Here is a 13,243-nt window from a genome sequence, read left to right as displayed (position 1 = left end):
ATCGCGAGAATTGCACCTTTGCCATAATAATAAAGTCAAAGGGAGGTCAAAAATACGAAATAAGATGGATAACCGTATTTCCCCACGTATGCGAATTGGCCAAATAAAACAGAGCCTATGGAAGCATGTCGAGGTTGAAACAACACTTGAGTCATGACTGTCACCCGCACACATCTGTATGTTTAGCTCTCTCTGTTAGCAGTTGCCCCTCCAGCCCAGCACTTTCTGTCACGTTTAGCAGCTCGTGTTTATGAGTCTGTTTTGTTTTCCTGTCAGCTTCCAGCCCTTTCACCACGCATCAAAATGGACGCAGGAGGAGGGAAGAAGAAGAAAATAACAGTGAGAGTTTTGTCCTCGTGGAAAACAGGGTCCGAGGTATGAGCAAGCTTTAACTGTTTTTATTACATGACAGCGCGAGCTTTAGCTTCAGGTTGTTTAGCTAGAAGACCGACGGTGACCATGGTAACAGTACAGATTTGGGGGACATGAAACGTCACAGCGGTTCGGTTCGGGTCATTTAAAGCAGAACCCATAGGTTTAACTCGGGGCCATCATTGTGATTTGTAAACATTATTCCTCAACCTGACATGTAAGTACATTTGGCATTGGAAAATGAATGTGTCTTCTAAATATAAAAGCCATATTAACTATGAATTACTGTAATGGTGCCAAAATGATACGTCCAAAACCTTTATGGTCAAACTTGACACTGTTTCTAGTGTATCGGTGTTTAAATTGTCTGATATTTTGTGACGTTAACGCAAACACATAACACATATACTGAAAGTAATGTCTTAGTTTTATTGGCGTCATATATGCAAACAAATGTTGATATATGTTATTTTGATTGAGTGCTGGTAGGTAATATGGATAAAATCACTTTACTGTCTATTCAGTATCACCATCAGAATGTATATTGTGATTACTACATTTTCTGTAGATTCATTTGCAAGATGGTTAATGGATAAAATAACAACATGGAGATATCCTCTGGCTCATCTAAGTCTGAGAAATTGAAGTACATTCGCATTGGTGCAAAAGTCATATACAAATCCAATGTTGCTCTTAAACAGTTCCACTATTTGATTAGCAACACTGTACAAAATGTCCTCTTAGAGCAAGTGTGCTATTTTTATTTACGACCTATCATTTTTATTCTTTATCCCCTAAACAATTTCAAATTCTATTCTCTTTTCTGACTGATAACAATCCAAGGTCTCACACTTTTTTGGTGTTGTAATTTACTGCATATGGCACTGACTGTTGGTAAAAAAAAGAAATTCAATTGAACTTGGAAGTCCAATTGGCTGATGAATAAATTCTTCGAACCAAAGTTTCTTACTAGTTTAAATCAAATATAATTCACTTGGCTACTTGCCATTTCATCAAGCCAGAATACAATTCACACTCAGGCTTTCATGCCTCAGTTTGGGTTTTTAAACAGAGCATGAATGCAGGTGTTGTCACAGCTCAGAGGAAACAAGACTATTGACCCGTGTACACATGATTGCAGTGTAAACTACCTTCAGGTTGTGTACCCTTTGAACGTTCCGCAGCATGAGTGGCTCCAAAGTCCTGTTAGACACTACGCCCATGAATTTCACCACCATGTTCGATGTCATACCAGCACTGACCTAATTTCTTGCGTCACAGAGTCTGATGGGAGAAAAAAATCAAAAAACTACCTAGACAACTACACAGTTGGGTGATCAGTGGTTTGATGTGTCCTGTTGTCCATTCAAGTCAATCATTACACACAAGGTACACAACTAGAGTCAGTATCTCGCCAGATTTTTGCAACACCGACTGACTGCTGAGCTGGAGCACACATAACAGGCATCAAAGGGAATCCACAGGCTTTACGTCCCACTTCAAGCTTTTCAGGTAGGCAGCCGCACAAGTATTCAGAAAGCACTGTTAGACAGGGAAATGTGCAACTGGTTTAGGATAATAACAGCTATTATCCATGTCAGGTTTCAACTGACATAAAAAAAAGGTACACAATGGTCTGTAGTCAGTAAGGATTGCAGAAATGTGAAGGTTTTGGAGGTTTGTTAACTGCTGAATCTTCTCAAGTGCTAAAAGTGGCATTCAACTGACAACATGTATTTGTGAATAACTGTAGAATATCTGAACTTTTCCCCTCTGCACATTGTCATGCACTATATCCGTGGTATTTCTAATGTAAAATGTTTTTGCGGCACGTATCTTTTAAACTATTACTTGACTTTTTGATCTCTCAGGCATTATCTGCCCAGACCCACTGAACAGTCCATGGCACGTGTTCTCTCCCTGTTTCGGCATCAGCCCTTTTTGGCCCTCGGGGGCAGGAGAAAACCTCCGTTGTGCAAAATGTCAATGGACTCACGGGCACGCGGGGTGTTTGCAGCCGCAGTGGAAGCTGTGCAGCCTGACACGGTGGTCCGCCAGAGTATAGAGCGCAAGAAGGACTCCGTCATTATTGATGGTCACAAATTCACACTCAAGAACAACTTGCACTTGGTGGGCTTTGGAAAAGCTGTGCTGGGTATGGCTGCAGAGGCAGAGAGGATTGTGGGGGATCATTTGGTGAAAGGCGTAATAAGCGTGCCACATGGGATTCAGCAGACTTTACAGCAACACGGGAAAGGGTAAGCAAAAGCCTTAAATAACTAAAAGTTTTACACAAAAAGTACAATTAAACGTTATAATGAACTATTTTACTTCCATTGCAGCCATCTGTTGTTAAAGGAAAACAGTCGCATCAAAGTAATTGAGGGAGCAAAACACAACTTGCCTGATGCTGACGCCCAGGAAGCAGCTGAGGAGATCAAGCAGTTAGCCAGTCGACTGACAGAGGAGGACCTGCTACTTGTACTGATTTCAGGTAAAAAATATTTCTTCTCTTGTTGCTTTTTCTCTACAAAATCCTACCTTGAAATGTAAATGTATGATAAATGGCGATGAAACTGTTCAGGCGGAGGTTCTGCGCTATTACCTGCGCCCATCCCGCCAATCTCTCTGCAAGAGAAGCTGGATGTTACGCGCAAACTTGCAGCTGCTGGTGCTACCATTCAAGAGCTGAACACTGTGCGACGTGCCCTGTCTTTCCTAAAGGGTGGGGGGCTTGCAAATTTTGCTCACCCTGCCCAGGTAACATGCTTTCCTTTAATCTTTTTATCAAAGTGGATAACTCATTCCAGCACTGTGCTCTAAATCTAACACCTTTAATCACTTCCCCACAGGTAATTGCACTGATATTGTCCGATGTAATTGGGGATCCTCTGGACTTGATAGCTAGCGGCCCCACTGTACCAACTGAGGTGTGGCCCGAAGAAGTTTTGTCGGTCCTTGAACGCTACAAGCTGTTAAACTCCGTACCATCCTCTGTGAATGATGTCCTTGGTAGAGCAAGTCCCAGGGAGAGTAAGGATAAATCTAGTACATCAGGACATGTTCTCAATGCTGTAATTGGCTCCAACAGCCTTGCCCTTAAGTGCGCAGGTCTGCGGGCTCGTGAGCTCGGTTTCCGCCCTGTTGTGCTAGCACCAGGAGTGTGTGGCGATGTGAGGTCAGTCTCAAGACTTTATGGTCTCCTGGCCCGCTTTGCCTGTTCTCGAGAGGAACCTCCTCCAGAGCTCGCTGCAGAGATGCTCAGGCTGGGACCCGAAGTAGGTGTGGAGAGCTGGGACCTCTGCCGTACCATGCAGGTCTTCGAAGAAGGGCGCACAGAAGGATGGGGTGCCACGTGTCTGTTAGCTGGAGGTGAGCCCACTGTGGAGCTGACAGGCAAGGGTCGTGGCGGTCGAAACCAGGAGCTGGCTCTCCGAGTGGGAGTGGAGCTGAGAGGCCTGAAGCACCCACCTAATGGTCCTGTCTTCCTGAGTGGTGGAACTGATGGTCAGGATGGACCCACTGAGGCAGCAGGAGCCATTACTGACGCAGGGTTGTGTGAAGAGGCACAAGCACAGGGTCTGGACATCGAAACCTTCCTCACAAATAATGATTCTTACACCTTTTTTTCACGTCTTTCAGCTGGGAAGCGCTTGCTTGTACCTGGTCTAACCTGCACCAATGTGATGGATGTGCACATGCTACTTATTCCACCAATTCCCATAAACATTAGATAATTCCAGAGAACACTAAAATGTCCATCTGACTCAGCATTGTATTACTACATTTTTGCCTGTGAAACTCTATGAGTCTACATTAAAGGACAGGTATTGCCATATTCTAAATTCTAATGACCACTGAATGTAAGATTGCACCAGATGTCTTATCAGTATTAAGATTTAAGTAGAGAATGAAAAAGCTTATACATATGGGACCTCCTGAATTTGTTTCTTTAGATCACTGATAAATCTTTTTTACAACCCAGCTCTCATCAAAGATCAATGAGAGCAGTATTCGCAAACAAATTTAATATCAAGCCATTTGCAAAACAAATCTTATGCACAATATGCTAATAATTTTAGTATGTACATCATTAAACATTTCAGTAAATACACAGTGCAGTCATTGTCTTGTACTACAGACGTGTCTTTACCATTATAACAGTATTATAACTTGTCAGTTATAATAGCTGACAAGTATGATGACCCATAAACCTCCTTTGACTTTTTAATGTTTTATTTTATATTAAATCACAGTCGTGTTCATCCTCATTCAGAGGCACCTTTTGCAAAAATAACAGACTTGAGTCTACCAATATGGACAGGTTGGTTTTAGCTTTATGAATTGGAAAATGAACATTTTTACCTGGTAGCTGTAGCAGGTTTTCCCTGCATTTTGCAACATTCATTTCACCCTCTACCATCAAAAGCCACGAGGACCTTCTGTACAGAAACTTTCTCACAACGTGCCACCATGCTTCATGGTTAGTTACTGGTAATTTGTAGCACAGCCTAGATCTCATGCAGGGTTTTTCCCTGCTAGTGATAAAGCTACAACTGGCAAACCATTCGGGTCAAAATGTGTCTATACAGTGTCTCTTTTCTCAACAGCATTAGTGACAGTCACAGGATGAGATCCACCACCCTGGTTAATATCAATTTCTTTCCTTTGTAACAGATCTCTTAATAATGTTAATTTATGTTTGTGATGTTTTTGCAAAGAAATTGATCAACCAGCTGTCGGTCCTTTTGGATTGTGAAATAATGTCATGCCTTGATAACACACAAGTAATTTCCAGGGAGTCATCAATTCTTATACTTGTACCTAATATTGATCAGTTAGCAAAGATCTGTTCCCACATCTGAGCTGATGTTGAAAAGAATAATAAAACATGAAAAAGTCAAAGGGGTTAAATACTCTAGACAGGCACTCTTGTTTGTCTCATGAAGTGCAGTTAAAACTTTTAAGAAAAATCATAGAAAGAAAGAAACTGACTTTGATGGATGTGGGTTCACTATTTATGCACAATTTATGAAATTGTGTTGATCGAAATGACCCTGTCCACTGCTAGGAATCTTCAAAAAAAACGAACATGTTCTTTGAACCCTTAATACACAAAGCCATTAATTATTTTCACATTTTTACTGAGGCCACTTAAAAAAAAAAAAAAAAAAAGGAGATAAATTGACCATTAAACCAGAAACATTACTTAGGTATGTATGCAGAGTAGAGCTTGTTCAATGGCCATTGTTGAAAATCCCGAACAATATCCAGCACAACACTATGAAGCTGATTAAGTGAATATCAGTTTGTTACTGTTGTTATGCATGAAAAATGATAACGGATGGTTCTCCAGGCAGTCTGTAGAAGGTGCATGCAACTTGAATGCTCTGAAGATGCTTTTGTATCAGTAAAACTTTAGACTTCAGTGTCTATGGGAGAGGTGAATGGTCCAGCTTTCACTGGGTCCAGGGTCCAAGACCAATTCCTGTCAATCTCGATGAGTCTTCAGGCTATCTCCTACTCTACTTTCCCTGCAAAAAAAGGTAATAAAATAAATAAAGAGGATTTCATTACTACTAAAATAACAAAACATCTATAACATTGATTTATTAATGTAGGCACCATACCAAAAACCTTGGACAAAGATCCTAAATCTAGCTTTGACCCATCCGAACCGAAGCTTTAGAGCAGCAAACAGTGTGGATGAGGTAATCTACCTGTCTGAAGCGACATGGATGCTCGGACACCTACCATCCACTCAGGTGAGGCGCTGTATCAGGTGTGCCTCCGTTCTGTCCAGTCCCTGTCAACACACACACACACACACACACACACAAATACACAAATGAAGCCAACGTGGCTAGCACTAACGTTACATTAGCATGTGATACAGATAATAAGGTCGAAATAAACTCACCCTGTCGATAATACATGTCGTTCACTGTATTCCCGTAGACTTTCCATGCAAAGTGGATTGCGATTAGACTAAAAATCAACCAGCCGAGTAAGATTTTGAATATAGAGACCCTCATATCGTTGGCGAGCCAGTCGTCAACAAATTCCGAGAGGAACGACAGGCAGCTGTCAGCGATGCGGGACAAAAACTCAAAATCCCACGGTTCCTCCATTACGTCCGGTTATTCGACGTTTATTAAATCAGTCGGTTGAACTCTGTATCCGATAGATTCATAATTAAAAAAACGCAGCTTTGGCTAGGTAACATAATGCCATCCTGGTCGCCATCTCTACCGTAACGATGTTTGTATCGCTGTACAGGAATGAAGAATCGGAGATGACGTAGGTTACGTAGCGCAGCCGCGCTAGCTCGCAACGACAAGCAGCCATAAATAAATGATATAATAATAATAATAATAATAATAAACAATACTGTTGTATTACATTTTCAATTTAGGTGAGCTATTCGTTTAATTAATGCTATTTTAACGTATTTATGTGTCTAAAATACAACCCACTGTTTAATATATTTAGCAACTCGCAGCTGCAACCGTCTGGAACGTACCCCGAGGAGGCGGGACTATCCGTGGCCTTCGAGCACTCTGATTGGTCATCTGAACTTGTCATCAGAGATTCCGGATGTCCGCCGTGCTAAGAGGAAAATTTGTTTTCTGCTTCTCATTCCTGACAGCTTGTTTGCAACCGGGCTGCTCATGGAAGTTAATGTAGCGAATTAGACATTCAACCCCACGTTTCGACCGTATAAAAACGTAAGTGTTGTTCTCAGTCTTAATCTGTCTAATTTTAGATTCACCACGATTGGTTGCATGCCCGCTGTTAAGCCGAGGCCATGAAATTGATCTGTGTGTGTGTGTGTGTCAGTGTATTGCTAGCAGGCAGTGTTAGCCATGTAAACTACAGGCAACATTTACTGAGCTGCATCGGAATTTACAGTCAGGCATTTGTCAGAATGGACAGGTAAGCTCTCTTGATGGTGAGCAAGTTAGCACGTAAGCTAACATTAGCTTTATAAGTTACTTAAGCTGTTAATGATCAAACGTTAGCACCCTAGCTCTGGCGGTCAAATAACAGTTACTTTCGTCTCTCCGTCCCAACCGACTGACGTTCATCTGTAGTGGAACATTAGCCAGGCTGCTGGAAGTTGTAATCAGTCTCAAATCCCAGTCTTGTTGGTATCTTGGAGTTGTAATTCTCCTCTGTGACCAGTTATACTCTGTTATCATGTGACCTGACCACTGGTCCAGCATGAGTGCTCTTATTCATTACAGACTGAGATGCACGCTTTCTCAAGGTTCAAGCTGCTCTCTGTAAAGCTGTTTTAAAGCAGAATTGTTTGGTTATAGAATGCTTGTTTGTGTGTCTCCAGTGACTGGGATGGTATCATGGAGAGAGACAATCATCAAGAAGGAGAGGCAGAAGGAGTGAAGATTTGTGATCCACCCTCTGAGAGCAATCCACCTGGTAAATGATTTAATCTTTAATCATAGCGTCTCTAAAATGTTTTCATTTTCTATCATTCATTTCATAATTAAGTTCTCTTTTTATCTTCCAGCTGACACCTTGGCGACTTCTCTCTCCCTCTTGGGGAATCACATGTTTCCCGATCCAGTGGAGAGAAACGACAGTGCCACTGTTAACAAAGAGGAGCCTGCAGATTCACTTCCGTCAGTGGATACTGCAGAAGAGCAGAGTCAGGATGCCAATCTCGATTCTAACCAGGTAACAAAGCTAGAGGCCGAGGAGACAGAAAACTCTGGGCAGTGTCACAGCGATGTGTCCAGCCAGTCCCAGTCGTCTGAAGATGCTGCTGCTGACAATGGCCAGGGAGACTCTGGGGAGTTTGTCGTTACAATGCTGGCCAAGGCCAAACTGGAGGAGCAAGGTATAGGTGTGAAGGGAAGGTCATCTCCCTTGTTAGAGGCAGGCACCCAGGAATCTCCTGCATTCATCTCTCACCGAGATGAGGATGTGACAGCGGACAGCTGGAGGCAGCACAGGAAGCATGTTTTTGTGCTAAGCGAAGCAGGCAAACCCATCTATTCTCGATACGGCAGTGAAGAGGCTCTCTCATCTACAATGGGAGTCATGATGGCACTGGTGTCCTTTGTTCAAAGTGGAGATAATATCATCCGCTCAGTCTATTCAGGTGAGAACATTAATGCAATTTTTTTTGTTGTAGCTTTTTCCGCAGAGTTTTTGTAGGAGTCATGTGTTTTATTTAAATAAATAAGAGTGTCAAAACATCACATAGGATTGTGGATAGGAGTGGCAGGAAATGTGACAACAGTGACTGTGGCTCGCTATAGAGGGCAAATTAATTATTACCAGTTGGAAAAAAGGGCTGCACCATAGAGAACCAGACCTGAAATATGATTTACAGTATTGTTTTACATTTGCTTTGTATTTATTTGAAGCACAACATTTTATTTTGGAAATGTCATTAAATCATTCTGCAAGTCCACAACATGTCCCCTATTGTTGAGTGCAGAGCTGTCAATCCTTGCTGTCAGTCATTGAGCGTAACTTCCAGTTCAGGCTGCACAATTGACTGAAACGTTGTCAAAATCACAATTTGAAGGGTGCAGTGTTATGATTTTTGTTTCGCATGTTGTTCAGCCCCACGTCCAGTATTATCCATAACGTTTGATGTCTTGTCTTCCTTCCATCAGAGGGGCACACCGTGGTGTTCTTGCAGAAAGGGCCCCTTGTGCTGGTGTGCGTCTCCAGCAGTCGTCAGTCTGAGCGCCAGCTGCGCGGAGAGCTCCTCTACGTGTACTATCAGATCATCAGCATGCTCACCCAGGCCAGCATATCCCGCATCTTTGAGCACAAGAAAAACTACGACCTGAGGAGACTCCTGGCAGGCTCAGAGAAGATACTGGACGGTCTTCTCAACCTGGTGGACTCTGATCCCAGCTTCCTGCTTGCAGCGGTGCACTGCTTACCAATAGCCTCCTCTCTCAGGGACTCTCTCAGCCAGATCCTGCAGAAAGCGATCACCCCTAATCTGGTTTTCTCCATCCTCATTGCCAATAACCAGCTGCTCACCATCATCCAAGAAAAGACAGTCATCGAGGACGCCAGGCTGGAGCCCGCCGACGTCCACCTCCTGCTCAACCTCATCGGAGCCTCCTCTGCCTTTCAGGCCGGGGAGATCTGGACTCCCATCTGCCTCCCCCTCTTTAATCCTGACTGTTACTTTTATGCATACATATCTTACCTGGACCCTCCAGAATGCACTGTGTGTCTGCTGCTGCTCTCGACAGACAAGGAGGCTTTCTACGCCGTCGCCGAGTGCAAGAGGAAGATAGAAGAGGCCATGGTGGCTCAGAACTCCCTGAGCCTCATTGCCAAAGTGCAGTCGTACAGCGTGAGCCAGGTGGGCGTCTCAGACCTCAGACACTTCATGTACAAGCCCTTTGATGTGCCAGACAACTACCGCCAGCTTACTCAGTTCACCAGGTGTGTGTGTTTGTGTGTTTGTCCTTATCTATGCAAGTACACTAGAGGCTAAACTTCTGCCTTAATATTAAAAAATTGCTGTTTTTATTGATGTTGATGGTACTTGTTTATGATATAACATATCCGTAGCCTCAAGATAAAAGAAATATTTCACAGGAAGTTAATTCCTGGCTTACGCTCATTAAATACATTTTTAGAAGAAACATAAAAGCTTATTTACTCCAAGTAAAATAATACAGCTGAGTGTGGTCGTTGTTTACAAATTAAAGTGCCCTGTCTTTATATTGGGCACTTGAGAACTCAGCGCGCCTCTTAAATAGAGCTAGACAGAGGGCACAGAGAAACACATAATTGTAAGAAATTCAAATAGCCGTCCTCTAATCCTGCCAATTCACTGCAATTATCTCTTAATGGGCTGAACTGAAGGCACTGGGTGTCCTATTACATAAAGCAGCAATGGAAACCTTGAAAAAGAAAGCAAAATTATACAAATAATCCTAGCAGTACGCTTAGAATAGTAATTTTACTTGCATAAAACCATTCAGAACAAGGTTTTGAAGAGACAAACCCCTTCATCAAATTACTTTGGAAGCAGCATAGCCCTCAAGTATTTGTGTATCACTCTATTGTGGCTTTTGTGGTCTGTCTGTAACCTTTACTGGCTGATCTGTTGCTGCCTATAGCCCAGAGATGGAGGCACCTTACAGCAGCGAGGAGGAGAAAATGAGACTGCTGGACCTTTATCGTTATATGCACAGTCGCATCCACAGCACCTCACGACCCCTCAAGCTCATCTACCACGTCGCTGAGAGGGAAACTCTGCTAGCCTGGGTATGTAGCCGTGTTTCCAGATACAGTCCCACTGTTACTATGTACAACCTCTAAGTACCGTCTTTGCATGTGTTCGTCTTTGACATGAGAGTGTCTGAATGTATTTTAAGGATTCTTTCTTGAAGGAATGGATCACTATTTGTATTTAGTTTCTTGGGGAGAGTTAAGTGAGAAGATTGATATCACTTTCACGTCTGTCCGTTCATTACGAAGCAGGAGCCAGTTATCTTAGTTTTGCGTGAAGACTGGAATCAAGCAGGAACAGCCAGCCGGCTTTGCTCAAAGGCTTAACCTGTACAAAAAAAATCTCTAAGCATCTCACGATTTGATTTCATTTGATTGTAAGATGATTATTAATGCATCTTGATACATCAGACTTTTTTCAGTCAATTTCATGCGGATCAGAGTAAAAAACTGTATCTAGTGGATTTAAATATGGTTTATTTGATACTGAATTAAGCTTGATTGATTTGAAGGGGACTCTTGGGCCTGGGCAGAGGAATGCACTCTACTAATTGCCAAGTTTCCACTAAGTGAAGTCAGATGGTTTCTGGCTGGAACTCGGTGTTTGATAAACGAATAGGAGAGTTCAATCAATCTTTCATTTTTCCCAGAGCAAGAAAAGCACAGAGGCGTATTTCCTAGAATACTCTTGCAGGCAGTGACTGATTGTTTCAGTGTCTTTTATGATCAACTCTGATGTCTCCTCCTAAAACATCCATTTTCCTCTCCGCTGTAGGTCACGAGTAAATTCGAGCTGTACACCTGCTTCAGTCCTCTGGTGACAAAGGCCTGCGCTATCACTGCTATCACTAAGCTTCTAAGGTGGATTAAAAAGGAGGAGGACCGTCTCTTCATCAGATACCCCCCGAAGTATTCAACCACCCCAAACCCCAGCAAGAGCTCTCGAGGTGGCAAATCTGACCAGCAAGACTCCACAGATAACGGCTTCTTATCTCTTCTATAGGACTCTGTCAATGCTGCTTTAGTCGCTCTGCCTCATTCAACAATAGTTTGTACACTGGTTCCAAGATATTTTTGAACCCTCTTTTTGACACTTGTTGGACTTGACAGACTTTGACTACTGGAATCAAACACTACGTTTTACACTATTTAAGAAGGAATGACCTCTCTTTCAAGCTAGTATTATTTCTTTACCTTAACAAGAAAGCATGTCAGTGCATCACTGCTTTCGATCTGAAGGAGTCAGGGCAAAAAAAAAAAACAGCATTAGTATGTTTTAAATTGAACTGTGGTAGAAAATAACTGCAATGATATTTAAATGTTTTTATATTGTTTTTATTACTGCTACAAGAGAGACGTGTTCCTCACGGACAGTGAATGTATCGCACAGATATGCCAGAACTATTCATGGCTTCTCTCTTGTGTCAGTTACGATGAGGAGTGTAAGTTACTCTCACGTAAAGAGTTTCTTTTTCATGACTCAAAAGCATACCATTGTTACAAAACAGGATATGCAAGAAACTAAAGTGTGTGGTCTATGCCTCAAGATGAACTGGAATAACAACTGGAGGTGTTAGAACGGGGATGGGTCACCATGTGTCATGCAGGGCCATGAATGAACAAACCGCCCTCTATGAATTTGGTTGCACATCCCCGTGACAGAACCTTAAAACAAGTTTCATATTAGATGGATGTTTCTACTCAACTTAAAATGATCAGGTCTCACTTATGTTACATTCTGTGCAGAAAACAGGCAAAAAACCAAAAAAAAACGTAGCCTGTTACACCTGATCACTTTACATGATCATCATTGTTCTGTGTTTTCATTGCTAGGAGTTGTTAGTTTGGACGTCATCTGTTAAGCTAAGAAGATGCCACTGAACTCGTGCAGTGTTTTTCTGCAGATACTTCTAGTCGACACTTAATGTAGTGACTTCAGGTGACTTATCTTTTTGGACAATAGTTTTGTAAAGATGGTCTATAAAAAAAAAAAAAAAGAAAAGAGAAAAAAGTAGCCTCATCCTTGTGTCCTTTGAGGAATTTCCTGTCAATTCAAGTCTTAAAAGTATGTCAATAGTATTATAAATAAATCCCAGGTTGCACAAATCTACATTTGTCCCTATGAAGTAGAGATGTCATTTTTATCCATCAGGAAATGACAAATGAACATTTAACACTTGATTTTGTGGTTCTGTTTTCTATAAATTCTCAGAAAGAACTGCCTTTTGGTCTTAATTATAGCATAGAGGCAGCTGGTAGACTTCCAACTGGTTACTTGAGTATTTCATCTGAAAGATGAATAAGCACTTAAGAGAAATGTGTCTCCAGGCGAGCAATTCAATTGAACAAATATGAAGACTAACGTTTCCAATAAGGAGTAAATTTGCTTGGGTTTTAGTGGAGCTGTTCTTTAAAGAAATTATACTTTTATAAGAAGCATAAAACAGTTCTTTCTGGGAAAAATCTTCAAACATTAATAAGGATTAAAGGACTGATAAAATCAGGAATTACCAGCATTTAATTGAGAGTCATGATGTCTCTTACCTGTGTCATTTGTTGTGTACAACTTCAGGGCCTTGATGTGACCTGTATTGCAGAGCAATTAAACAGTTTAGCCTCGCAGAAATACAAACTA

At 41.9% G+C, this 13,243-nt stretch overlaps 3 protein-coding genes across 8 annotated transcripts; 2 read left to right on the top strand and 1 right to left on the bottom strand.

Moving 5' to 3' along the window:
* Positions 1 to 14: 14 nt before the first annotated feature.
* glyctk (glycerate kinase) lies at positions 15 to 4,486 on the top strand. Of its 5 annotated transcripts, none has more exons than XM_030419998.1 (6): positions 15 to 176; positions 277 to 375; positions 2,244 to 2,630; positions 2,715 to 2,866; positions 2,957 to 3,132; positions 3,225 to 4,486. In XM_030419998.1, exons 3-6 carry the CDS (start codon positions 2,275 to 2,277, stop codon positions 4,107 to 4,109), a joined length of 1,569 nt encoding a protein of 522 aa, XP_030275858.1. In that variant the 5' UTR covers positions 15 to 176; positions 277 to 375; positions 2,244 to 2,274; the 3' UTR covers positions 4,110 to 4,486. The 5 variants fall into 5 exon arrangements, with proteins under 5 accessions (XP_030275858.1, XP_030275856.1, XP_030275855.1 ...); XM_030420000.1 differs by lacking the exons at positions 15 to 176; positions 277 to 375 and adding exons at positions 482 to 589; positions 1,654 to 1,884; XM_030419996.1 differs by having other exon boundaries at positions 15 to 375.
* mon1bb (MON1 secretory trafficking family member Bb) lies at positions 481 to 13,129 on the top strand. Of its 2 annotated transcripts, none has more exons than XM_030419994.1 (6): positions 481 to 589; positions 7,718 to 7,812; positions 7,904 to 8,497; positions 9,021 to 9,813; positions 10,497 to 10,644; positions 11,384 to 13,129. In XM_030419994.1, exons 2-6 carry the CDS (start codon positions 7,734 to 7,736, stop codon positions 11,609 to 11,611), a joined length of 1,842 nt encoding a protein of 613 aa, XP_030275854.1. In that variant the 5' UTR covers positions 481 to 589; positions 7,718 to 7,733; the 3' UTR covers positions 11,612 to 13,129. The 2 variants fall into 2 exon arrangements, with proteins under 2 accessions (XP_030275854.1, XP_030275853.1); XM_030419993.1 differs by lacking the exon at positions 481 to 589 and adding an exon at positions 6,942 to 7,100.
* Positions 4,591 to 6,690, bottom strand: tcta (T cell leukemia translocation altered). Its single transcript, XM_030420009.1, has 3 exons — positions 6,293 to 6,690; positions 6,127 to 6,178; positions 4,591 to 5,906 (listed from the first exon to the last, which is right to left on the bottom strand). Exons 1-3 carry the CDS (start codon positions 6,501 to 6,503, stop codon positions 5,864 to 5,866), a joined length of 306 nt encoding a protein of 101 aa, XP_030275869.1. The 5' UTR covers positions 6,504 to 6,690; the 3' UTR covers positions 4,591 to 5,863.
* Positions 13,130 to 13,243: the final 114 nt, after the last annotated feature.

Source organism: Sparus aurata, chromosome 6 (genome assembly GCF_900880675.1).
Source record: "Sparus aurata chromosome 6, fSpaAur1.1, whole genome shotgun sequence".
Taxonomy (NCBI): Eukaryota; Metazoa; Chordata; class Actinopteri; order Spariformes; family Sparidae; genus Sparus; species Sparus aurata.
Note: the sequence above shows the minus strand (reverse complement) of the source record. Positions and strands in the feature narration are given on the sequence as shown.